The sequence below is a fragment of the Ixodes scapularis genome, unplaced genomic scaffold (assembly GCF_016920785.2).
Source record: "Ixodes scapularis isolate PalLabHiFi unplaced genomic scaffold, ASM1692078v2 PGA_scaffold3__209_contigs__length_174095766, whole genome shotgun sequence".
In the NCBI taxonomy this organism is placed as follows: Eukaryota; Metazoa; Arthropoda; class Arachnida; order Ixodida; family Ixodidae; genus Ixodes; species Ixodes scapularis.
In genome coordinates this window covers 6,233,888-6,260,453 of record NW_024609868.1, presented here as the reverse complement: position 1 = coordinate 6,260,453, position 26,566 = coordinate 6,233,888, and the positions used below count along the sequence as shown (strand labels likewise).

Here is a 26,566-nt window from a genome sequence, read left to right as displayed (position 1 = left end):
GGACACAAGAAACACGTTGCACACACTAGCTCTACTAAATATGAACAAGTTGCGTTCTATGTCCAATATGATTTACCGCTTCTGATATGTGATAATAGAACTCCTAGATACCTGAGAGTCTCGGTCCCAGGCTATACCGGCGAAAGATGAAGGCATGGTAGCCCACGATCCATACCAATACCCATTGCACTTCGCAGGGTTCATGGACGCACCAGTATAATGCTGCAAAACTTTTCGGTTACGGTCATGGCTTCTTTTACACTTTTTCTAAAAACAGCCACATCGTCAGCATAGGCGAGAACCTTCACTTCAGCCTGCTTAATCAAGATTCCCCGGATGTTCTGGCTTTCACGTATGCTCAGGCAAAAGGGCTCTAGGTACAGGCCACAAAGAAGAGGAGATAAGGGACAGCCCTGTTTAACAGACGATTTTATTGGTATTTTATCTGATAGCATGTTATTAACTATTAATCTCGTTGAGCTGTTCTCATAACACAGGTTAACGCCTTCACAAACTGCGGTGCCCACATTAAAGTGACGGAGGATTGCAAGCCACAATGTGTGACTCACGCGATCAAAAGCCTTGGCCAAATCGATTTTAACTAGCGCAATCTGACCATTACTAACTGATGCATATTCAAGGACCGAGCGGGCTAGTTGGATATTTGTTTGAATGAATCGACCGCGTATACCGGAAGTTTGATGCTCACCTACAAGGTCTTCGATTACCATCTGAAGTCTTTCATTAATTATTTTAGCGTAGATCTTATAGTCGACATTGCACGGTGAGATCGGCCTGTAATTCTCTACTTTTTTTATCAGTTCGTTGTCTTTTGTTTTAGGTATTAAAACGGTGGGACAGTCATAACAGGAAGGTAGGAGCATCTTGCGATTGTAAGAGTCGTGGAAAACTTTAAGTAACACTGGGCATAATTGTAATAAACTGGGCATTTTAATTGTAATAAATTGTAATTGTAATAAATTGTAAAAGAAATGTAATAAACTGGGCATAATAACACCCCAATAAGGATCGTACGCGCCGCAACGTTCAGTTTTCATTGGCAATATCAGCCACATCAGGGATGAAACCAAGTTCACGTGCTACTTTTATAGTGCTTCATGGCCAAGTACGGATACCTCGGCGTGCGTCGCTTGTATATCACTACAGAAACGCCCCAGCGGTTCTGTAGTGGTACACAATTTTTTCTGTACCCTGGTTACACAATTTTTTTTAACAAAACAATGCTACATGGCTTTGCATATTTGTAATTATCGGTCATCAATAGCCCATCAAGTAAGATTTAAATAAAATCCAGAATGATTTTTTTTTTTAATCGCAGCAGAAAAATCGCAAAATTTTGACTTTTCGATTGGACAAAATTTTCGGCCGCAATTCAGAAAACACTTTCAACAGTAGAAAGCCAATTAATTTGTAGAAAGTTCACAAACCATGAAACACTCTACACAGAAAGTTTAATCTTTACGATATAAATTTAAAGCGACTTAGATATTCTCTGAAAAATGCCTCATTATGTAAGATTCGCTCCAGAAGCCAAGTTTGGCATTTGATTTCGCTTGAAATATATGCTTGTGTAAGTTAACTTTAACTAATTCTGGCAGAAAAGTATGCGGGCATTAAACGTAAAAGAGTTGACGGTGTAGAAAGCTGCAATCTTTATTCCTCCGGCCTTCAAAGTTGCGTCATCGTGGGTGCAGTTAAGAAAATCGTTTTTAGATGCGGAGTATCTCTTGCTCGGGCTATGTCCCGCGGCGTCGTAGTCCGCAGTCACACTACACATGCGCAACTCTCCTCGCTACGCGTGCGTTCTCTCTCTCTTCAACAGCTGCGCGAAGTGCACGCAGCTACCAGCTGCGTCCCTCTCTCCAACAGCTGCGCGTGCGTTCTCTCTCTCTTCAACTGCTGCGCGAAGTGCAAGCAGCTACCAGCTGCGTGCACTTCGCGTGCGTTCGCTTCTACTTACACCGCGCGCGCAGGCGCAACTCTCCTCCTCTAGTTTCTTCTCCTTCAAGTTTGAATATAAGCAGCGGTAGCGCGCTGCGCGCGTTCAAGGAGAGGAAGTGGCCGAGTGGGCTAACGCGTCTCAGCTCGGAGCGTGGAGCGAAAGCTTGCGCTGGGAACCTCCTGGGCTCGAGTCCCCGCCACCCCCGCCCGTTTCGATCTGGATGAGTTTCGTACCGGCACGCGTTCGTGTGATGACTACTGCGTGATGCACGTTAAGAATCCCAGGTTAGCGGTTGTACTGCACTGGCTAAATTTCTCATCTACAGCTAAGATACTGATTACCCGTTGAGGCGCATCTCCATCAAGGCTGTATAAACATACAGAGCAAACCAATTTGTGCGCGCGTTCAGTTCACCGCTGTTGACTCCACCTCACTCCGTTCTTCCGATGAAGTGTGATGGAACGATGCTCCGCATCACCCCATGGTTCCCCTCGGGAAGATGGTGTAATTTTTTCAACCTTCTCTCGAATGCGATCTGTCTCACGAATACAATAAAGTACCTTGCTAAAATAAGGTCTGTCCCGTACTGTGGACAGGTTTCGCTACCTCATATAAAAAATTAATTGAAAAAAAAAAATAGGCAGGACACTATTACGGCCGTCCTTATCGGAGCACACCCAGAGGCGAATACCTGACCACTCCGGACTTTTAGTCAGAAATGATAAAGATTAGCTAATACGAACTTCCTAGAAAAGTAATGATATTACGCCAATGGAATTACAATTAAGGAATGGAAAGCAAATGGCTCATGTTAGACTGCCTTCATGTGCGCTTCGCATAGAGTGATGCCAACCGCCTGTTTCCCTTTCCCACACCCTCTTCCACCGCCATTTTGTTCCTCTCATTGTTTCCCCGTGCGCAGGAAAGTGGCCTTTGTGTCCATCAGTAATCCCATCCGAGGGGAAAAATGCTAATCCTCCCTCCGTGGATTCCACAACGCTGCTTTGAACTTCTGAGATAAGGTGCTTGTTTCCGGGAGGGTTATAAGCCCCACGGATTATCGCCGAGGAACAAAATGGCTGCTGGTTTGTCGGCGAGTGGTATTACAAAGGGTGGCATCACCCTAGCAAAGCGCACATGAAGGCTCCCTAGCTCATGTGTATGAAATGGAAGTTGTCAAACTTTGCATTAAACGACAGATTGCGAAGCTTTTCTTTGTTGAAGATATAGTAGAAACTTCAAATTCAAGAACTGTCTCTCATTCGTCAGTTAAGGGCATACATCTATACTTCTTTCACCTTATGTTGTACCGCAGCGAAGGCTAGAAGCGCGAGCTCAAAGTGTTGGCAGCTAGCTGCCCTTGGTGCACGAGAGCATGCACGAGAGCATGTGCGCCACCGAGATGTTCCAGAGAGCAAGGAGCTCGCGCTTGTAGCGTTACAACACAAGGTAAAACAAGTACAATCGAGCAAGGAAAGCAAAAAATAAAGGTCTCACCGAGATTTGAACTCGGATCGCTGGATTCAGAGTCCAGAGTGCTAACCATTACACCATGAGACCAATCTTCCGACGCCGGGAATCGAACCCGGGCCTTCTGGGTGAAAGCCAGATATCCTAGCCACTAGACCACGCCGGAACGCGAAAATGTTGCTTTCTGGAGGTTTGCAACGACTGAGCCCTGACTTCTACCTTTTGATCGCACAAGAATTTCATCTTTACTGGCTGCCCAAAAGTAAAATTGCGACTTATTTTACCAAATAACTTTTTCACTGCAGGCTATAGAATTTGTTGTGTAGTCGTGAAGCCTGTACTGCACTAAAATAGAAAAATTCGGCACTGGTTAAAGTTATTTTGCGTGATACTTCGCTTTATTTATTTGATTAGTTATGTCCATAATTAAAAAGTAAAGCTACAAGGAGGCAAGATCGTGACGCTGGATTGTCGAAAATATAAAATTCTGAAAAATTTGGACAATTCTGACCGCAAAGGGAACAGAACTCGGCAACATTGATAATACAATATGGTCGCCTCCACAGTCATCGGCATGCTGGTGCGGCTGGCGTAGCTCTGCATTAGAAATGAATTGTTTTCGACGTAGCCACAGCTTTCTCCGCTCTCACAATCATGTATTACGACGAAAGATGCGTCCAGCAATCCGCAGACAAACGCTATGCGGTATGTCTTTCCCGATACGGATGTCGTTCTCAATTGGATGGTCGAAATCCTAACGAATTCCCGTGAACCACCCAACTTTTGTTCCGTCCTATGAGACACTAGACAAAACGCCTTTTAATCCTTTTAATGAATGCCGTTTGCACCACTGGTTGATTAAGAAATCGAAGCCCCGTCCGCAGAATTATGGCCTCTACAGTGATGTCTGTACTGATTGTCCCACTGTATGCTCACCAGCATCTCCTGTTCAAACAGCTCAGTAAACCAACCGTCGTCTTTATTGCATGCAAGTTATGCACTCTGAGGGTCTACACAAAGCAACTCACACGCGTGCCCGCTGGTTCTACATGCAAGCTGTGCATTCTGAGGGACGAGAGCGGGTGGGGCCGAACTCTCATTCGGCCCCTCCAGCAAGCCCACCCTTTCTTATCTGGTCAATGTATATTCTTACTTATTTTCATGTAATCAACGACACCGACTTGTCCAGCTGCCGCAGCCGATAGCAACGAAGATCCCTTACCCTTCGACTCCGTGATCTCGCAAAGGAGACGGGAGTCTTCAAACAGCCTCCTCGTCGAAGTAGAAAATCGACACAGGATCATCGAACTATGCCAGGAGTGCCTCCGATACGGGAACCTAACAAAAGCCTATTACTACGCGGGAAAACAACAAAAGGTATTTATAGTGTTCCTTCTCGCGGGCACTTCTCTCGTGTGTGCTTGCTACTAATAACAGAACTAATGTGATGCTGTTTTGCTGTTTGTTTCAAGTGCCATGTCCTTTTGGAGTTTGAGACCAGTGAGTCTACACACAAGCTGCTAAGAGACTGCAAGCACTTATCTTCGGATGGGTTCCCCGTGTGGTCCAGGCTTCTGAAGTTTGTTCCAAAGAACAGCTCGAGGCAGCCGGCAACGTCCATCCCCGTCGATATTGAGACGTGTTCAGTGCCCTCAGCCTCCCAGCTCTCGACGGAGCTCATGCGATTGGCTACGGTAAATTTATAATTTTTGTGAGTTTGTGATTAATCGTGTCTCAACCCAGGGACTCAAACCGAAAATAATAACAGTTTAGTTATGGTTATGTTTATAAAGTCAACTTCATTTCCTTTTTCTTTCTTTTCTGGGTGGTTCTTGCTTTTGTATGTTGGTTAGTTGTTAAGCATTCCCCTAAACCAGTTCCTTTCTTTCCAAATCAGAAAAATAGAAGCTCAAAAAGCGATGTTAGAATGATTCTGGATATCAAGAATGATATTACTCTTTAACTATAGGCCATCTTTCTACTCAAGGGTTTGTTTTATTCAAGTCTAGATACTAATTTCTTACAAATTGTAAGTCGGTGAGTTGAAATTAATCGGGCTGACTTACAGTTATAAGAATCCGAAAATCTGTTCATCCCTCGTGACTTGGTTGGGAGTCTCAAATATATTTAATTCTAAGGCTCTTGTACAGCTGCAACGGAAAAAGAGTCGCACAAGTGACCGACGACCGGAGCGGCAGAATCGCGACACGCGGCACTATTGTTCCCGAGCGCGCCAATAGCGAGAGTGCCAGTCACGTTCCATGTCTCAACGGGGGGGGGGGGGGGGGGGGGGGGGGGGGCCGGCAAAAAACAGCTTATCCTAAAGCCCTCATTTTAACAGCTATCTTATCTCTCAATTTTCTGCCGGCCCCCCGTTGAGACATGCAACGTGACTGGCACTCTCGCTATCGGCACGCTCGGGAACAAGAGCGCCGCGTGTCGCGATTTTGCCGCTCCGGTCATCGGTCACTTGTGCTACTCTTTTTCCGTTGGAGCTGTACTTCATCTTTATTCGCAGCTTTTTTGACAGAAAAACAGGCTACGCACAATAAAAAAACTCTCAAAACATCATCTTCAATAACAAAGATAAATAAATAAATCTCTCATGGTGGTGCAGCGGCTCCCGTAAACCATCTTACAACTAGTTTGTTGATTCTAGGGATGTCTTTCTTCTTTATTTCTTATTGCTGGTGTAGGAGTGGCATCGTTTAAGCATGTTTATTTATTTATAAATAATACTACAGAAACAAACTCCTTCCTTTTTGACTGTTTTGATTGTTGCATATTGTGTTTTGTCTTGTCTGTTGTCCTCCAACCCCTTCCTTTGTGACTGTTATTGATTGCTGTAAATTGTGTTTCATCTTGTCTGTTGTCCTCCATATTCCCCACTCAGCCAATAGACCAAACAGGGCTACATTATCTAAACATGAATAAATACAGTTGAATCTCGTTAATTCAAACTCGAGGGAGACCAAAAATTTGTTTGAATAAAGCAAAGTTTGAATTACCGGGAGTTTCCTCCCAGAGAGACGCATAGGATGGAACCTGCATGGTAGTTTGAATTAACGAGATTTACCGTAACTTACCAAGAACCATGATGGTTAAAGCAACAGGGCAGATACATTAAAAAACAATTATGCAATCTTGGTCATGATGACAAAGCCTGGTAAGCACAGAATGTGTGATACACATTCCGGGAAGAAGAGAAAGGAATTTGAATGGCACCGTCTACTGGACGTTCGCCGCCATTTCTGACACACGTTGTGAGATGTTGCAGCATAACAGGAAGGGCCGCGAAACGCGCAACTGCTTTTGCGCGCTAATGAGTTCGCTTTTGCGGGCTACCAACCACCGACCCTAGGTAGCTCAGTCGGCAATGCACTTGGCTCACTATCTCGTCGAAGTGGTGAGTTCAAATTTTGCCAGGGCTGAAGTCTTTTTACTTGGTTCCCTATGTGCATAATGCTGTTTGGTGTCCGTGTTTTGTTACAGCCAAATGTTACAGGTGTTGTAGAACTCCATGAAAATCGGCTAATAAACCTCACTTTGTGTTAAAAATCAGGCACTTTCTGCTTAACCCAGCTCTGTATGCAGCAATCAAAGAAACTTAGAATGCTATGCCATAAAAATATGTTTAAAATGCTGTGCATGAAAAAAAAAGAAAATAAAACTCTCAGCTTTTACACTTTGGTGGAGAGGGAAGAGCAGCGGAGCTGTAGCTTCTGTTCTCGGCGGTGGCTGTCCAAGCAAGCGATTTCCTCTTCTTTCGCAAGAGAATCTGAAGCGCTCAACGAAATGGAACTTGAGGCGATAGTGGCCTTGCGGTGGTTGCGGAACCATTCGCACTGCTGCGCTCTTCGCCATCGCTCATAGATGATGACACCGAACTCTGGAGAGCTGCTGCCATCTATGAGCGACGGCGGCAACCGGCCAGTTGTCTGGTTGCCGCCGTCGCTCATAGATGGCAGTAGTTGTCCAGAGTTCGGTGTCATCATTTCTTTGCTGGTGGACACGATCCTGGGAAAACTAGCCCTTAACAGCTCCGCTGTAAAACTAGATGCTATGTGAAAGTCAACAAATAGTTGACTTCACTTTTTTCGGTTTGCTTTCTCACGTACCATGCATCGAATTGCCACAATGCTTTGAGCAGATGGGGGTGGCACCACATACTTTCTGGAATAGTTTATCACACTTGCTAGATTAGCAACTTATGCACACTGTTCTTTCTTCCATGTAGGTTTCAGAGCAGATGGTCCGCTTCTATGAGAATGAGAGACTGAACGACTTGGAGTTGCGGCTTGGGTTCCTGGTGTGCAGGCAGATAGAAGAGTTCATATCCGGTCTCTACCCAAGGGGCTCCGTGTTGCCTTTCGGGTCGCTCGTCAATGGATTTGGCCGGCATAATTGTGACATAGACATGGTCTACTGCGTTCCAGAGAGTGTGGTAAGGGAATTGGAGTTGAATTGGAGTTCTTTTTTATTCTTAAATGAACTCAAAGAAGCTCGGAAAGCATACTCTGATCTCATAGCGCCATAAGAAGATATCCTCGGTAATATCGCGGGGATGCAAATATTCTTGTTTCTTTCCTGCATCCTTCATTAAATTTGTTTTCAGGAACGGATTTATGGATCAGGCTTGGTGGGTGGCATTTGGGGAGCCTGCAGAGAGACCTGATGTCACGGGCAATGCATTATCCAGGTCTATTTTATTGACCTAATATTTCTCATTTTAATATGATTTAATCATTTCCTCCTAAAAAAGCCAGTGTATGTCGTTTTATTTTTTTAATTGCCCTTTGAGAGGTTGGGGGGAAGTGGGTTTTTCTCTCCCTTCTCCTCCAATAACCACCCCCCCCCCCCCCCTTTTGTTGCTGTTGATGCAGTAATGTCTTCAGGCTCTACTGCAAGAGCAAGGAAATTGTTTAATGGAGTACAGTAACTGCATAAATACAAGTTTCTTCCCAATTGGTAAACTAGTAATCACTCCGGTCAATGTGAGTACAGTGCAATCCACTTATAACGATCAGTTTCTAGAGTGGGGTATCCAGTCCAGATATACAATGATAATCAGTTATAACGATTGCACTTTTGGGTTTCCTCATTATCGTTATACATTATAACAATATGCAAAGTATTCACCTCAAATTTTAAATAGTTTCTCCTGCATAGCACTGAGTGTTTCTTTTGTCCTTTTATTTAGTATTATTTTTTTCTGTCGACCGATCTGCCAGTAGGGGGCAGGGGCTTTGTCAAGCTGCACTTCTGTAGTTTTTTCCCCTGTCTCCATCACCCATATGTATGATGGGAGTAAATAAACAAATTGAATTGAAAAGTGGATTGCACTGTAGTGGAAAAGGACTTGCTGCAAAGAATAGAAGTTGTAGACTTGTATCATGTCAGTCTATAACCAAATTCATGCTAGTACCCCAAAACATAGCTCACCCCTTCATACATAGGCAGTAGATAGCACACTTGGAAATAGAACCCATCTCGTTTCATGAGCCAACTCCCGTAGACAACATCATATGAATGCCACACTGTAAAACCTCTCTATAGGAAAGACTAAAGAAATTAACTTGATGTTTACAGTGAAAGCTACCATAATATCCGGAGTCATCGCCCCTCCCACTTCTTGGGCAGAAGAAAACACAGAGTGATTGTACACCCCTACAATTACCCGAACACCGCGATCCACGAACATTCATTCTACCCGAATGATACAGCCAAGGACCTTACAGTTGGAAGACGTCCGTGACGAAGTAAAACAAAGAAGGGAAAAATACTTCCCTCTGTTTACGCATTTCCTCCCCGATTATTGCTACCCTGATGTCTGAGTACATGCGTGCAAAAGTAAAACAATGGAGATAACAAAATGAAACTTTGTTTTGCTTACAAAAAAGGTTTGTTTGGACATTCTCGTTCGCTTGCTCGTTACACCTGGTTGGTTTTTCCATTTTCTCGTTGAGTCTTTTTTTTTTTTCCAACGAAAAGAGTGTAGCGGTTTTAAAAACATGTTTTTACGAACAAGCATTTGCGCTGTCTGCCAGTCGGCAGTTTTCATTGCACATATGCAAACTCGAATCAGTTTCACTGTTTTATAGAAGAAATGTTCATGAAATAATGTCGACTATCGCTAAGTGTGTTGCACACTTAGCGATAGTCGACATTATTTCATGAACATTTCTTCTATAAAACAGTGAAACTGATTCGAGTTTTGAGTTTAATGTATCTCCTGTCTAGCCACCCTAGATATGTACAGGTAAATGCAAATTTTTAGCTTTTTCTAAACGTTTTGTGCTTACCCACCAAGACATGGCTCAACCCACTTTAATGAATTTCAGGCAGCATGGGTGTGCAATGACTGGAGATATTATGGTATAATTATTGTAAAGACTAGAAGGTATGGAATAGTGAAACAAGGTTGAACTACACATCTAGCACTGGCAGAAGCATTTGAGATACTGTTAAAGTGAAGATACATATGTAGGGATGTTTCCTTCAAAAACTAACTTTACTATAGGTTCTGCCACACTCACTGAGAAAGGACAAAGAGGAAACTGCATTTATTCACTGGGCCATTAATTTTTCTAAACAGTTGGAACAGCTGTGAAATTTTCTGACATTCTTTTAACAACACTAATTGGGGAAAAATTCGAAGTGGACTGTCTTTTGGGGCCATTGCGGTAATCTTTTTTTCTTTATGCCGAAACAGGATGCGAAAGGACAGCTGTACTTTCAAGACAAGCACCAGATGATCAACGACAGGACACTGGTGCAGAGGATATTGGAGACCTTGGGCGACCTGCTTCACTACGTGGTGCCTGGCGTCTCCGAAGTTCACCGCATCCTGCGGGCCCGCGTGCCCATCGTCAAGTTCCAGCACGACATAGTCGGCAGGGAGTGCGACCTGACGCTCAACAATATGTGAGCCTTCTGTAGCCCACGTCAAAAGTTCTTTTCACCCTATCTTCCACCAGGGTGTGTCTCATGGCCTCATTTGCACCTAGAGTTGAGAGACATCTGACCACTTGTTTATGCATGCCTGTAGTTTTATAGAACGACGACTTACAAAAGGCCAGCTCCCGAGAAGAAACATTTTGTGGCTTAAAGTCCGTCTTTTCTCCGCACGAAGTCTAGCAATGTCATCGCGTCGACGTTGGGGTGTGGTGCCGCAGGCATCCGTAGTGTGGCACAATGTGCCGTTCAGCGGTGCCACGACTCTCCCAATCCAGAAGAAATTGTACTAATACAACCGCTAACTTCTCGGGTCTTTTCTCTATATTCTTCCTCAGTCGCTTACACTGACAATGCATAACTCCGAATATTTGAGAAGTGATAAGTCGTTGGAGCCACATCTTCATTAATAAAAATAACAGAGTCCACGAAACATCATTCTTAAGACCACCAAAATATAAAAGGCGCGTCTACTCAAAAACTCCGCAGCTTTTTGTCCAAGTGCGAAGACGTGAGGGCGATAGCTGGTATTGCGTTTACTAAGACACACTTTCGTGCGAATCCACTTCATTTACTAGATCACACGCAATTCGGCATCATGGTCACCTAAGCACCGTATTTACTCGAGTAATAGCCGCACTATTTATGAACAGAGCCCTTGCTTCTACTTTCCCGCAAAGTACATACAGTAAATTATCGCGTTACGCGTCAATAACATAGCAAATAATTAAATCGAGAACACGATTCTCTATACAACTGCAATCTTCACAGATGGTATCTTCACGCGAAGACGTTATCTCTGTCTTGTAAATTGTTGGAGTCATGTTGTCGATCGCGGCGATTGGCAATCCGTGTGCTCGGCGGAAAAGCGAACCCTCAGGTTTTCTTCATAAACAGTACGGCTATTACTCGAGTAAATACGGTACGTAGGAGAGGGTACAGACTGCACATGAGTCAATGTCCTTGCCCAAGGCTAAATTGAGACGGGTATCGTTATTAGTGGTGTGTTGCTTTGCACGCTATATGGTCACTGATAAAATGAGAACAGCAGGGCATGTCTTTCTAATATCCCGCCCCAGCATGCTTTCCAAGCCTTCCGCCCGAAGCTCCTCCCTGCCATTTTCCCCTCGTCAGTGACTGTAGTACACGCAAGCCAAGTTCTAGAGTGAGGAATGTGTACCGGAGTCCGCCACCAACCGTAGAAGACACTGTTGCCTGGTGAGAACCGAGTGCACGCACTTTGCCCGACATCACGGGGCGGCATGAGCACACGTGAAACCGAGTTTTCTGGCTAATGCAATGCCGACGTTGCGAATGCAGCTGGGAAGTCCCTATAACAGCTATCGCTGTAAAAAGTTTTGAATGCATAGGTGCTTGGAGTCAAACAACTCTAGTGACTTCCGGAGCCTCCGACGTTACATTCCTTTCGTTTGTTTCTCTCAACAGATATGACTCTTTAGTGATAAATGACTTAGACAATGTCTCAACAATATACTAGTGCTTCTCAAGAAAACCCTAATTACTGTAGCCAACCGATCTTTCAGACTTCGCAGGGACCGAAAAAACGTCCGAATAAAAGAGCAGTCCAAAAAATCAGCAGAGTAAAAAACTTGCCATTATTATGTCTAAGCAGGCTTAAAAAAAGCCGTAAATGGTGCTTTGCTTCAGGTTACACCTGCGCACTTTGTTTTAGGTTATGCCTCCATTTGCGTTCGGCAACTTTCTATTAGCTTGAGAATCGCTGCCTTCTTTTCTAGCGTTATGGTTGAGTGCTTTCTGCGCTTATTAGCGACACATCGCGGCAGCGGACGAACAGATAGGGCAATGACGTCCAAGCCAGCGTTGTTTGAAAACACGATTCACTGAGACGAGATCGAGATGAGAGGCGGAAGTCCATGGGCCCTAAACTCGTCAAACATAAAGTTGGAGCAGAAAGTTTGCAGAGCACGCCGATTGGACAACGGCGACAAAATGCAAAGTCATCGTCGTGATTGTCCAATCGGTGCGCTCCATCAACTTTGGTTTCACATGTGTGTTTGAAGAGTTTATGGCCCCATGACTGCAGTGGCGAATGAACAAAGCAAAATGGAAACAACAGTGATGCTATTGATGACATGCAGCTGGAGAGAAAAAAAAAAAAAAAGCCGTACAGCGTCACCTAGCAGTAGAGGACTTAGCCGTATTTAAGTATCGCTGCCAAACCAAGCCAATCCATGTGCAGCCAACATAGAATCCGAAATTGCTGCTTCTCGGAGGTGTTTCCCACTGATCGCTGGCGACGATTTTGTCCGAAAAATCGAACGTTCGGACTTCAAGCTGTTTGGAACATTGGTCGTGAATATGCACTATTTCTATCGGGTGGGTCACGGTTCCTCCTTTAGGTCCGAAATATCGAACAAGTCTGAATTATCGGCATCCGAAAAATCCGTCGGCGACTGTATTTTCTGAGGAGGTGTCAGATGATCTTAGAGCCCCAAATATTACGAAGTAATCTCGGCCCGATCCCTTCCAGGTCCGGGGTGGACATGTCTCGTGTGCTGCACTTCTGCAGCCAGCTGGCACCCAGCCTGGGGCCCCTGGTGTTCACCCTGCGTGGCTGGGCTAGCGCGCAGGGCCTCACCAACAAGGTCCCCGGCACGTGGATCACCAACTTCCAGCTCACCCTGCTGGTCATCTTCCACCTGCAGAGGAAGGGCCTTTTGCCTCCCCTCAAGACTCTCGAAGGTCAGGGGACTCGACGGTAGCAGCCCGTAAACGGGGGCTGCAGCTTTCGGTGTTTGGTTTGTGCCTCAGGCTCCTTGTAATAGATCCTTTTCAAAAGTCCGAGCCATCTAGTGGCTGGAGTGCCGACAGTCCGAGTCCGCCATTATTTGGTCACGTACTCTGAGCATCTATTGGGCATGGGTGTTGCATCAGTGTTTGGCGTAAACTCAGCTCAGCTTGTTTCAAGAACGAGTGCTGCATCAGCATTCGGCAAGGGCACAAATCCTATCGCACACTTCCTGTCGTTTGATGGAGTTTTGAAAATGCCACTGTCGTTTGATGGGGTTTTGGAAAAGGTCTTTAAAGTCGCAGATTTGGTAGAGTATTGACAGCCTTTTGCCCTCCTCCACTCTTATTGTCCAGCGCCGTCACGGCAATCATTGGTTTGTTCGCTTTATGTGAGGTTTGTTTGTGGTTGCATCCTTCAGAATATCAATTGGGTTCTCATTGGAAGGGTTGTAGTGAGATAAACACCTGTATCTCTTGTGCAGTGACTCCGATCTTGCTGACACCCTTGGGAAGTGATCAGATGCTTCAGAGTGCCATAAGCAAAGTGGTAATAGTGGAAGGCCGACCTGGACACGAGAAACGACTTGTAAACAGTTAAAGGGTCCTTTTCGCACCCCACTACTAGACACCACGTGTCACCCTGTGTTGAAGGGGCCATGCAATGAAATTCGCTTGGAATGTTTTTCAGTTTACACAAGCTTACTGGCACTAGTGGGACCCAAGCACAGTAGAACCTCGTTGATACGTTTTTCAGGGGACCGCAGAAAGAAAACGTAACAACCGATAATGCACTTAGGGGACTCTACATGAGATAGAAAGCAACTCTTATACAATGGTTTATTTTATGTGTACTTACAGAACTGTTGAGGACTCAGACATGTTCACAAAAGCACGTAATATCCGCCTGCCGCCTCGAATTAATGTTAAGCAGTAAAAGCTGTTTCTCCAGCACCCGCATTCCTCTCTCGCTCTCCACACAGCCGTGAACATTTACGTAGTGGCGCAAGCGGTCCAACGCAATGATCGCGTCCGCAAACTTGGGCGTAGCCGAATCGTTTGTTTCCTGCTGTACATCTTCATCACTTTCTTCATTGTGGGCAGTAGTGAGGTCGGCCATGATGTCCGCTATGCTCTGTGGTTCAGAGGTAACGACGTTGTCATCAAGCGACGCATATTCACAGTAGGTGATGGGAGCTCCCATCCGTGCCATAGCATCTTCCATTTCTTGCGAGTCTTTGGCATCTTCGTCGGCGTTGTCCTTTTGCACTGGCCCCGCGCATTGAAACCCGCACTTGCGGAAGGAAACAGTGCTGCGCAGTGGTAGCGGAGACAGTGTCCAAGCTGTAGCGAGAAAGTGCATTGCATCTAGGATGAAGAGCTTGATCGGAAAGTCACCTCGTTCCACCATGGCAAGTGATCGCCGGACAATCCACTTCTGGTAGAAGTGCTTGACATTTTTTATTATGCCCGCATCGAGTGGCTGGAGGTCAGTTGTGGCCTTCTGAGGAAGATACTCCACCTGGACGTTCCTGAGAAACGACAAGTCTTTTGGGTGGGCTGGGCTGCAGTTGTCGATGAACACAAGTGCCTTTCAGTTTTGCGACCCCATTTGTGAGTCAACGTATCGCAGAAAAGCCTCAAAAAGAGCACTTGTCATCCATGCTCGAGTGTTACTTCAGTAGTGGCAGGGCATCCGACGAAGGTTCTCTAAACATCGCGGGTTGCAGAACTTCCCAATCACTGACGGCTTCACCATTTCTGACCCGTCCTCATTGCAACACACTAGAATAGAACAGTAAGCCGGTCCTTGCTACTCTTTCCTCCATGGCAGGCTTCATTGTTGAGGCTCAATTACCTCATGGGCTGGACATTGAAGAAAAGACCAGCATTGAAGAAAAGAGCAGCTTCGTCGGCGTTGAAAGCGTTGCGTGGGTGGTATTGGCGATGATTGAAGGCAGCAATAAATTAAATGCTTCCACACAGATTGGATCAACGCTGGCAGCTTCACCGCTTACCGCATGATACGAACGACCATGGCGCTTCTTTAAGTGGTCAACCCACCCATTGGATTAGTGAAGTCCGTGATATCCAAACGGTCTGCAGTCTTTTGCGCCTTCTCTAGCAAGATTCCTCCGTCGACGTTGTGGGAGCCGAGGGTGAAAGGCAAGGCACCGGGCACGTGACAGGCGGTCGGCGGAGAAGACACGAGCTGGCGCGAGGAAGTGTGTGCGGAGCGAGGCTGGAGCTGGACAAGAACGTCGGAGCCAGACTGCCTGGCCTGGTCCATGGCAAACCCCGGAGCGGTCCACCAGCGAGGTTCGAAGTCCAGACCGGTGGAAACGGCGAGCCCTGGCCATATGACCTGGGCTACAACGATCCCGGAGTAGTTCCGCAGCGAGACTCGGGCAGTGATAGCCCGGGACAGCCAGCCTACGCAGCGCTGGCATGGGAAGGACGATCCGTAGGCCTGGACAGCTGCAAGTGTATCAAAGTGCGTCTTGCCTCATCCACGGCCAGGTCGCGGCACGGCATAACTTATGAAAAGTCTTGCTGCCACTGCCATGACCTGCCAGAGCCGAGTCGTGGGAGTACCCAATAAGCCTCTTCCGTAGCTTCCGGGAACCACCATCCTGAAGGGTTTTTTCTTCAACTTGTATTGCACAACGTTGACACAATATGCCCGGGCTTTTTTGAACCATACTAGCAGGGCCTCCTCCAACTTTGCGTGTTTTGCCCCCCAAACCTCTTTAAAGCCTGGTTGATAAAAAGGAGCTTCACCTCAATCTTCTTTCATTTGGCGATGATGCTGTTCAAAGTTGACAGTGTGAGTCCGAGGTCTCGTGCGATGTCAGATCTCTTCCAGCTGGGATTGCGATCCACCGTCTGAAGTATATCAAACTTCTCTTTAAAAGAGAGTGCCTTCCTTTTTCCCGATGCCATAATTGTTGTCAATAGGCGCGAAGCGCACATACTCTGAAACATCACAGTTCACATAATCGAGCGGAACAGAAACTAGAAGCGCTGCAGCATGCGGGTGCACCTCGTGCCAGAGAGTGAGAAGGATAGATGAAAGAAAGTGCATGAGAGGACGAATGTTTGCCGCCTCGCCAGCCTCGCTCCCCGTTCGAGCAGTGCTCAAAGGTCGCACCCGGGCAAGATGGGAAGCTGTAGTAGAGCTCAGCAAAGCCCAGTGAGGAGACAGAGAGACGGAAAGGAGTAAAGGACAGACGGCCGTCTGCGTGCCCATGCGTGCCATGCGACCCGCATAGCATGGTTCGGCTTTGCTCCGCTAGCTTCGCTTCGAAGCCAGCGTGGCAGCCTGGCGTCCGGCGCGTCGAGGCGCCGCAATGCTGACACTTTTGGACGTAACAACCGGGAAAGCGAGCATAGCAGACAGGAAACTAATATGGAAGTGAAACGGGAGCAGCGTTTTTCAACGTAACAGCCGAAAAAACGTATCAACCGAAAACATATCAACGAGGTGCTACTGTATACTCGCAGACAATGCGATTAACCAAGGAACTTGTTGCGGCGTAATTTGAAAAACAAAAGCTGGCGTTTTCTTTCAATCTCTCCTTCACAAAACTACCCCCTGTTACAATATTTGGACGCGGCTCATAGATTGAACCCGAGCATTGAGTGAGCACTTAAATTGGGCTCATGATAATCAATAGCTCGACATGCAATCGGGTAGTGGCCCGTGTCCAATCGCTGGAATAACGACAAAGCCAAACCATAACAATGTCTGGAACTCAGCGCGTGTCCTGTGCTTTGCCAACCCCAGCCTGTGGCCATGATCAACATTGGTGGCATATAATCGCCTCCAGATCACATGGCCGCTTGTTCTGGCTGCAAGTTGAGGGAGAGGATGCTACTCGTTTTTCTTTTTGTTTTTTCTGCAACTTGTATTGCATGTAGTGAAAAACGAATGCTTGTTTCATAGGTCCTCAATCTCAGGGATTCATTTTAAGCGGTATTTGCACAAAGTACAAAAATTGTTGCATTGACCCTTTAATTAGGGGCAGATAGGGGGAGGGAGGGGGGGGGGGGGAATGCTTCCCTTAAGTCCTTTTAGGTCAACTTTTAACACGGTACCATTATGGGGCTTGTGTAGCAGAAAAGCCAGTGTCGTTGGCGTGCGCTAAAATCCAGGATTGGTCGATAGGGTCATGACGTCACAGCCACATTACCTCGCACGGGAATTTCAAGCAACCCACAACGCTCACATGAAATGTGACGTCACGCATGGAATGAATGTGATCAAGAAACATGACATGTCTCAAATCATGTCACTTTATAAAGTACCGTAATTCATTTGCCATAAACAAATATTTGAACAATTTTAGGCGGGATTCGAACCCACAACCCTTCGGTTGCAAGCCAGACAACGCAAGGCATGCTTGCACAGCTTAGGAATGAGCGAGAGTTTATATGTTTCACTATCGCGTTCCACTTTTAAAGGCAAAGCTTAAATGTCCTCCAAGCTCTTATATGAAAAAAATAATTATACATTAGCCAAAAGGTCAGTTTTTGGTGACACAGCAGATATTAGGTCAACAAAATAGATCTAGGCAACGTTTCGACCGAAATGTCATATCTCGGGAGACTCCTCCTCCTATCCTCCCCTGGCCTGCAGATCCGCCCCTGCCTTTAATCGGCGCCCAATCAGGTCGCATTCTGTTCCCTTCCCGGGAAGCCAATCAGTGCAGCAGAGAACAGTCATGCTGTATAATAAGTCACTGGCAGTTCCCAGTGTTGCTTCGCGAGACATCTGTGTGTCTGTTTACAAATCCCTGGCTCCCCTTTTTGTCCGCCCCAACCCCTTTGTTCGTACCCCCATAGAAGTACCGTACACCCTTGGCAATGTTCCTTATGGCAGGGTTGTTGGCCTTGGGAAGCATCAAAAAGTCTTAGTTTTGCAATTCAGGGTCAGGGCAACTCTAGAAGTCTTTACATGTATGCCTAAGAAGATAATGTCAAAAGGTGCTCTGCTTGTACAAGCTTGTTGTTGTCCACATTGCAAGAAAATTAATTGGAATGGAAGAACTGGAACAAGCATCCAAACAGAATGCGCGGATTGCCCACCTTGCTTGGCTTGCCATTGACAAGCTTTTTGTATTAGAATCATTTGCATAACAGATTTCTGCATTAATCTTTCTGATGTTCATATGCAAGGGAACACAACATGCAGTTTTAGTCTACAGATAGGGGGTGTTTGTTTTGCCAAACTTGCTGGCTTGAAATGTTTCTCCGACTACGTGCAATGGAAAGACAGTGACTAGATTGTCTTTTGTGTACCTTGAACTCTATCGGCACTGCTTATGTCTTGCATTTGGCATGCAAGTGGTTTGAACTTGAGTTCTCCATGGTTTAGTTAGCTTCATCCGTAATTGCTGAGTAAAGAGGTTTGTTCGATGTAGGTAGGTGAAGTTATTAGTTGGGCCTGTGGTGTTTGTTGAAGAGTTGACGAGGACACTTCGGCATTAGTTCGGCATAGCGTGACGGATGCTTCATTTAAAGAACAAGCTGTTCATTTACAGTATGTATGCACTAACTTTTCAACAACCAATGTACACAATCTCTTTGTACAAAGTAGGAAGGGGATTTTGGTTGACTCGGTATGGGGTGAAGACATTAGCCAAAATCAGTCCTTCTTGCCCCGAGCAGTTTTTCAGGGAACTGACTTCACCCTCAGTTGAGGTGAGGTCAATTCCCTCAACTGTGTTTGAGGGGTCGACACCAATATTCGTCGAGTCCGCAGCAGACTGGAGCCGACAGCTCTCCAGTTCTAACAGTGTTTCTCATCGCCACCACAGTGGTGCCTTGCTGAAGCCCTCGAATTGGAATGGCCTAGAAACCCAATGTGCCCAGTAGAGTGCACAAAACATCAACCACCTCTGCCCTACAAGAAAAAAAAAACACACATACTCAAAAGCAGGGTTCCAATGATGGGTGACAAAAATGCCTTCTAAGACCCGTGCATCAGCGGAATGCACACGTAGTTCCTTAGCAAACAAAAAAAAAAGGCTGGAGGAAGCATTATACGCACCATAAAATAGGACAGCCACCCTCCAGCAGCTATCTGATCACAGGGGAAACTTGTTGACCCATTCAAGTCCCCTGCATGCTCCATACTCGAAGAGCCCTTGCATACGTAGCTTACCTGAAGCAGGGTAAATTTTCTCTGTTCTCATCTGGTAGGCAGTCGTATGCTAGTAGTGCTGCCACTTGTGTCTTGTGTTTTTTTTTTTTTCTCAAACTACTTACTAGAGAAATTAGAGCTGTCATGTGCATTAGTTATTAACATCGGTATCGAAGAAGTTCCTTGCTGTTACAACCTTGTTTGTTTTCAGGAAAGAAAGGGTGGAGCGAAAAGAATTTGGGGACCAATGCTCTCGTGAAGCACAGGCAGGCCTTACAAAACAAGAATGGCGAAACCTTTGGTATGTATAAAATAGTTTTCTTTTAGTTTTTAGCTCTAAGGAGTGCCCAGCATATTTTTATACTTTGCTAAGTTTGTGCCCTATGTCTTAGTAAGCAACCTGAAATGCTGGTAAATAAATCATAACTAAAACTCGAGACTAAAGGTTGGGGTTACAGGGACAAATAAAGTGACATCCCAAACATGCAAAGAGTAATGGAAAGGGAGAATCTGTCTTTTCCTTTTACATTGTGCGACACTGCACGATACAGTTAGCGTAAACATAACATTGTCTCTTTTTCACATTGCACTCAGACAGGTTAATGCACAGCACCATATTTCACTAGCTAAATTGGATTTGCACATATACTCACTTTTCAGCACACCAGTAGTTTTAATAACAGGCTTCCATGTGTAGGACAAAGATGGGAAAGAACTGGCAAATCTATTACTTGCATTAGCTGTGTTCCACTCTGTACCGGTCCAGTTAGCACATGTGCCGTATCGGCAATTTTTTGCTTTCGATTCGCACATGGTATCATAGAACACCACATTTTACAGCCCTAATTGGAGCCCCGCATAAGCATATTCCAAGAGAATTGTGTATTCTCAAACTGGTTCTTAGGAACTCCATACACAGGGAATCCCTGGACTCCTAGAAACCCAGTTCAAGGACCCGTAATGCGATGCTTTGTGCGAAAAAATTTATTCGTTTTGGGGGCATGTGTTTCGAGGTTGCGCTCACAATTTTCGACGCTTTGCAGAGGAACTGCTGGTCAGCTTCTTCGAGTACTACTCCTCGGTGGACTTCAAGTCCAAGTCCATCTCCCCGTACACGGGCCAGCTGTTGGAGAAACCGGACTACTCCGCCATCCACATCCAGAACCCCCTCGACCGGCAGCTGAACGCCAGCCGCAACGTCGGCGCTCCGGACCTCCGCAAGCTGCAGAGTCACATGGGTGGCGCGCTCGCGGCGCTCGAAGAGGCCTGCCGCGGGATCACACAAGAGGTGCCCTGGGGCATCGCGGCACTCCTGGGCGACGGCAAGCCGCACGGAAACAGGAGGGTCGAACAGGCGCACCGCAGGTTTCAGGTTCAGGAACTCTTTCAGGAGGGCAAAGGGGCACCCAAAACGAGCTATGTCGTAGAGGCGACCGCCGCGGGGGTGAAAGGAGCGAGCTGAGCGGGCCTTTCAAGAACGGTGGCCTCAGACTAAATGCCTACGCTTGGAGCGACGTCGGACTCATTGTTACGTTCTGCCGTGAGGAAACTCCGGGGACTTCGAAGGAAGTACGAAAGGTGCTATAGTCACTGGCAGGATGAGAACAGTAAAGAGGTCCTTCCAGCTCCAACTCTTCAGCATCTCGCGAGCCTCAAGCGCGCTCACATTAGCCACAGTTCGGCAGAAGAAAACGTGCGCATGCTGGAGGCAGGGCACCCAAAAGAGTAGCCCTGCCATTCTCGTCTTGTCGGAGACTATGAATGGCTCGGAGTGAACTTGCGAGGAGGTTTCTTCCAACAGTTATTGCTAAGGTGCGAATGTCGTCGGCAGAGGTCATTGTTTTTCTATCTTTCGTGAGAGCTCGTGGGGAAGTTTGGCGAGACTCATACAAATGTCCGTCATATTTCGAGAAAAAAGGCTCTTCAAATCGATGCTAAAAATGGTTGCGAAGCAATAACAAAAAGTCTATTCTAGCCTGCCACGGTGAATGTAAGATATGCACTTCAAGTTCACAAAGATCTTGTTTTTATGAAGATGGTAATTTCGTACGGTATTGCAGTCCCTGCTGCCGAGTGGATGGCGGGGATGGTTAAAAGAATTTACCCAGAAGTGTTGGAGAAGGGACACACATCATTAACTGCAAAGAATTAGGGAAAGGGGGAGGAAGTGGGCGTAAGGGGATAGACAAGGCGAGACAAGTGTATATTAAGTTCACACATTGGGATACTGTAGAGAAAACATTACAATTCTTAGGTTTATGCCAGATGCCACCACTACAGAAAACTCGAGAACCAGGAATGTTTCACCTGTGGCTTTTTATTTATAGGTCATTAAATAAATTAAAAGCAACGAAAATGGACTGTGTTGATTCTTCTTGCACGGATCTTTTTTTACTTCGATGCCAGTTCCTGGAGTGCTGCTTTTGTGTAGAGCTTCAGTTCTATTTTAGGCAGGTATGAAGCTGAAGAGCCGTCCCATTCTCTGGAACAAATGACACTTGTTAGCGTAACAAATTTGTAGGAATATAAAGAGGTTCGCTACCAGAAAAGGTATGAATTTTAAGACTAAGTATTTTGTAGAGTTCCGTTATATGGTAACCTCTCATTATAACGAAGCCAACGGGACGGCAAAAATTTTTTATACAAGCGATTCGATAAAAGCGAGAGCCAAAAAACCGCAACAGAAGCCCTGAAGGTGAACAGAAATGCTGTGGAACCCTCTGACCAAGCCAAGTCAATTTATGTGCAGCCAACATAAAATTCAAAATGGCTGCTTCTTAGTGGTGTTTCCCGCTGATCTCTCTATAAATATCGATCATGAATGTGCAATGTTTCTATCATGTGGGTCACGGTTTCTCCTTTAAGTCTGAAATATCGAACAAGCCTGAATTACCGGTGTCCAAAAAAAATCGGTCGGCGACTGCATGGTATGTCTAAGTCACGGGTAAAGCTCTAAAGCTTTCTATAATCACTGAATATGCCTGCAGACGAGTCTCTTGTCATTGCAGAGTATTTTTCTTTTAAAACTAAATTATGCATTCTAGCATACATTCAGTGTTCACTAATATATATGATTTAAAGAACGTTCCTTTCAAGATAACCCAAAGAGATTTCTGATAATAAGATGTCAAAATGAGCGCCGTCACATGTTCGGGTTTGCAACTCTATAAAGATTTCCCAAAATAGAACAGACGCTGGGCACCTACATTTAACATGCCATTCCAATAAGAACTACCAACTATGGAAATCAGGTTCCCCTGCCGGGAATACTTACGTGAATATTTTGTATGCAGCTGGATTCAAGAGATTGGGAACTTCTGCAAGAAACGAAAGCAAGCCATTTCCTTCCCTGCCATGGGACATTGGTCAATCAAGCAACCGTACCGATGCCGCAGGAGTTGTAGCTTCCGATGTCCTTCTCGAGAGTCATCTTAATGGCATCCAGACGCCCCTTGTACTGGTTTACATTGCCTCTGATTTGCTCAATGGACTGCACATGTTCCATTTCCTCATCAAATCGGTGGAAGTACCTGAAATGCAGAGTGTTTAAAGACAGTTTCATTGTGAACAGAATGAAACTTGTGCTTTCATGCACCCGATAGGATTTTTTCTGTCCACTCCATCTGGCGAGTGCTCCAGTGCTAATTGGACTTCTTAAGAATGTACAAGCGCAACTTTCCCAGCAAGGACAATACTGGTGACATCTGCTGCAACTACTAGTATGTCGGTTGAGAAAAACTAACATATGTTTTGCATCGCAAAAATAAACTACCGTAAAATCCCAAAAGGGCACCCGCCCGAAAAATTAAAAGATAAATGGTGAAAAACTTAAGGTGGGTATTTTCGGGGATGAGACAGCAAGACTCTATAAAAAAATGAATGATAAACACAAAGGGCACCTGCTACAAACTAAAACATGTGACGTGGGAACTGATACTCCAGAACGCAGATCTGGCAAATTCGCGTTTCCAAATGCGATAAACACACGGGAACGCGCTACGAACTCCTGTGTCAGGGGAAAGGATACCACAGATTGCAGATGCAGCAAATTCGTGTTTCATGGTACGATAAACACACGAAAACTGGCTAAACTTGCACACCACAGGAACAAACATCGCACATGCGGATTGCGGATAAAAAAAAGCGGGAACTCACTACGAACTCTCATCACGGGAACCAATATTGCGCACGCAGATTGCAGACAAAAACGCAGGAGCCTGCCATGAACCCGCTCGTCATACGTACCGGTGCCGCAGGTCGCAAGGTCGATGCAATTCCCGTTAGGCGTCACACGATGTCCGACAGGAATTGGAGGGGTGAGCGACGTTTCAGAATTTTTACGTTATGGATATTTAGCCAGAAAAATGGGATGGATATCTCGGGGGAGGGTACCCCTACGGGAATTCATGGTATGCGTCGATGAAAGTTTAGACTTTTCCCAAATGATATGGTGCCCAGATGGTGTGTTTACCAAACGTGGTCCCACGATTTCCACCATATGACATCATAAAAGTTATGTGATAAGTTATGCTTGTTGTGATCCTCGTGGTAGCACAGCGGAGGAAGCGGACACAGCGGATGCCTATTTTGCTCCGGATCGCTCTCGGCTCGACAGTCCACGTCAGCTTCTGTAACTACGGGTGGAGCCGCTGCGACGACAGCAGCTCTGGCACCTACTCCTCTTGTGGACTGTACTGGCAGTTAGTCTATGACTAACTGCCAGGATCACGACATCCGACACACTGGCCCCTGCAACGTCATTTGTTGCCACTTTGGGAACATTTTTGAAGCATGGCTAGTACAGTCGTCTGCTAAAGACGCTGGCTCTCCGCGACGTATGCTCGTTCGTTGGCAGCAGCTGGTGTCGTTACCGCTTGCGCCATCTCTTGTCTCCCGTGTGAAACAGCGCCATATCGTTTGAAGACCGGTGGCTTCACTGTGTTTCCATAGGAGCTAAGCCTTTTTCTTTCTTCACTTTTTCCTCAGGTAAGTTCGCTCTTCGGAAATTTTACGAAAAAAAAAATGCACCATCCGAGGGCAATGCTGCACAAAGTCATAGCGCGATAGGTTAAGAAACTGAATTTTGCGGTCAATTTAAAGAGCCTGGCCGCTCCTTGAAACACCCAGTAAATTTTTTTTTCTTTTATTGTGTGTTATTGGATTAGCACTCTGAAAGACCCCCCGAAAATATTTTCTGGCTACGCCACTGCCCAGCAGTACCCTCCGAGAGGTGGTACAGAAGACGGACGCAATCCATCTGCATACGCAGTCCGACGGCAATCCCTTGTAGCCAAATTCCGATTTTTGCTTCTAGCTCTTCTACTCCAGCAATAGCAAGTTCTGAAACTTTGGTATATTTATCCCAATAACTGGCAGTTTATTTGAACAGAATCTGAGCTTTCTGTGAAATCTGCGGTGCAAAGCACCGTTCGCTTTTCTCGGTCAAGGCCCCGTCAAATTTTTATCAGTTCCTTTCTGCCATCATTCAGTTAATGCACAGCACGTAATACAAGTGCTATGCATTTAGTACCAGAGTAGTAAGTAATAATAATCTCGATTGGCTCGAGAGTCGTGGCATAGCAGAAAGGCAACCGCCCATACCATGAAGGCCCATGGTACGGTAGGTATTGGTGGTGATTATGTGACGATACATTGTACAAGATAAGGACAGCATGTTCTGATGGTCACAGAAACCGCTACCCAGTTTCGGAAGTCCGGGAATGGTTGAGGCGAGTCGGCCAGCGAGACGAGGCGAAATAATGGAATTCAATGACAGCAAGTCTCAAAAGCGTTTCAGTTTTATCGCATCAACTTCGTCATGAAAAAAATATGCCACAGCGTTCACAAATACAGCAAACTGATCCAATTTTATCTCTAGCAGTTCGTGGCTTGACATTTAATTGTTTTCAGGAAAGGTAGCGAGAACTTTAGTAACCCTTTCCCTACCATGGACGACCTGGGTTCGTCCACACTGTTTGTACCGCTCTCCCCGACAACGAGCTGGGCTCGTCCACGCTATGACGAACTGGGCTATACTATGTTTCACCTTATGTTGTACCGCAGCGAAGGCTAGAAGTGCGAGCTCATAGCGTTGGCAGCTGCCCTTGGTGCACGGGAGCTTGTGCCGCCGAGATGTGCCCTAAAGCAAGGAGCTCGCGCTTGTAGCCTTCCCTGCGGTACAACACAAGGTGAAACAGAGTACAGGGCACATAAAAAAATAGGTATTTCCAAATTTTTTTTGGAAATTTTTGTCGTAGGCAAAGGATTAAAGGAAACACAAACCCAAACTGCACCGAACAGCAAGTGTAATGAACTGACTTACTCTTCAATGAGATTGTCCAACTCTGACGGTGAAAGCCTGTCACTCGTATTTTCAATGAGCTGTTCGTGGAACCAAGCAAGCTTCTCAACTGAAACGAAATAGAGCATTGATACAACGTTGTCAGCATATACCATCAAGGAGACATGTTCGCGCTACTTACTTTTTGTCTTCAACTTCAGAGAGAGTTCGGTTTTGCGACTGTGGAAGTGAACATAAGGGTAAGATGACGTAAAAAGCCCACAGGTTACGCAGGCGAATTATCAGATATACCTCTGGATCTTGTTTTTGTGGATCTCTTTTCGCGCCAGCTGCTGCGCTTTCCTGCTGTTTGGGTGAATTGGCTTTTTCACTATTGCCTGTAGTCGCTTTAACTTAGCAACCGCCTTCTTTGATTTAGGCTGGAAAAAAAAGAACGACGATGAATTTCTGCTGAAGCTGTCGTCCCTCGATCACTGACGACTCCCGCCTTTGAAACTTGGTCGACTTGGTCGTACTAAAATAGTTTCAAGTTTTTGTTTCACGTAGGAAAAATAAAATACCATTGTGAGCTGGAAAACCTTTTGCACGGGCGATCAATGTAGTGGATCAGACAGAAACACGAGCACACATGTGCGACACGAAAAAAAGCACGCTGCTGGCTTGACAAAATCGCGGCGAGAAGAGGCAAAATAGACGGAAAGAAAATTGTCTCAATCCGAAGTCTGCATCGTCCGGAAGTTTACGAATCCATATCCACGACGTGCGAAACCTATGGCTAGACAACAAGTCAACAAACTAGCCGACATGGAAATACTCGCTCTTCTTATGGAATGTTTTAGAACATCGGTATTCTAGCTGTCTTTGATATGAGGTTTTAAACCGGAAGTTGTCATAGAAAGCGAAAGTGGCGAAAGCGGCTTTTTCCGGAAGTCAGGCCATCTCCATTAGGAATTGCAGGGAAGCT

General features: G+C 45.8%; 3 protein-coding genes, 1 long non-coding RNA gene and 2 other non-coding genes across 6 annotated transcripts; 3 read left to right on the top strand and 3 right to left on the bottom strand.

Annotated features, from left to right (window-relative positions):
• Positions 1–3,451: 3,451 nt before the first annotated feature.
• Positions 3,452–3,523, bottom strand: Trnaq-cug. The gene has a single exon. It is a non-coding gene; the product is annotated as a tRNA-Gln (tRNA).
• A 4-nt stretch (positions 3,524–3,527) lies between these two features.
• Trnae-uuc lies at positions 3,528–3,599 on the bottom strand. The gene has a single exon. It is a non-coding gene; the product is annotated as a tRNA-Glu (tRNA).
• Positions 3,600–3,992: 393 nt separating this feature from the next.
• LOC121837024 lies at positions 3,993–5,123 on the top strand. The gene is made up of 3 exons (XR_006078061.1): positions 3,993–4,138; positions 4,623–4,810; positions 4,906–5,123. It is a non-coding gene; the product is annotated as an uncharacterized LOC121837024 (long non-coding RNA).
• Positions 5,124–7,675: 2,552 nt separating this feature from the next.
• LOC8039735 (poly(A) RNA polymerase, mitochondrial) lies at positions 7,676–13,131 on the top strand. Its single transcript, XM_042292518.1, has 3 exons — positions 7,676–7,877; positions 10,146–10,357; positions 12,900–13,131. The coding sequence occupies exons 1-3, from the start codon at positions 7,683–7,685 to the stop codon at positions 13,129–13,131; spliced, it is 639 nt and encodes a 212-aa protein (XP_042148452.1). The 5' UTR covers positions 7,676–7,682.
• Positions 13,132–19,472: 6,341 nt separating this feature from the next.
• LOC121837086 (poly(A) RNA polymerase, mitochondrial-like) lies at positions 19,473–21,642 on the top strand (the record flags this gene model as incomplete). The annotated part of the gene is made up of 2 exons (XM_042292517.1): positions 19,473–19,602; positions 20,345–21,642. Coding segments are annotated over 2 exons (549 nt in total), but the record flags the coding sequence as incomplete, so codon positions are not given.
• LOC115322205 (translation machinery-associated protein 16 homolog) lies at positions 21,599–26,439 on the bottom strand. Its single transcript, XM_029982544.4, has 7 exons — positions 26,163–26,439; positions 25,894–26,021; positions 25,784–25,821; positions 25,624–25,711; positions 22,686–22,831; positions 22,576–22,618; positions 21,599–21,783 (listed from the first exon to the last, which is right to left on the bottom strand). The coding sequence occupies exons 1-7, from the start codon at positions 26,163–26,165 to the stop codon at positions 21,693–21,695; spliced, it is 537 nt and encodes a 178-aa protein (XP_029838404.2). The 5' UTR covers positions 26,166–26,439; the 3' UTR covers positions 21,599–21,692.
• Between the last annotated feature and the right edge of the window lie 127 nt (positions 26,440–26,566).

Coding starts and splice junctions, on each gene's coding strand:
- LOC8039735 (XM_042292518.1), top strand. CDS start 7,683: ATGGTCCGCTTCTATGAGAATGAGAGACTGAACGACTTGGAGTTGCGG. Junction 7,878..10,145: donor ACTGCGTTCCAGAGAGTGTG/GTAAGGGAATTG, acceptor ATGCCGAAACAG/GATGCGAAAGGACAGCTGTA. Junction 10,358..12,899: donor GACCTGACGCTCAACAATAT/GTGAGCCTTCTG, acceptor GATCCCTTCCAG/GTCCGGGGTGGACATGTCTC.
- LOC115322205 (XM_029982544.4), bottom strand. Junction 25,822..25,893: donor CACAAAAACAAGATCCAGAG/GTATATCTGATA, acceptor TCACTTCCACAG/TCGCAAAACCGAACTCTCTC. Junction 22,832..25,623: donor TTGGACAATCTCATTGAAGA/GTAAGTCAGTTC, acceptor TCTGCATTTCAG/GTACTTCCACCGATTTGATG.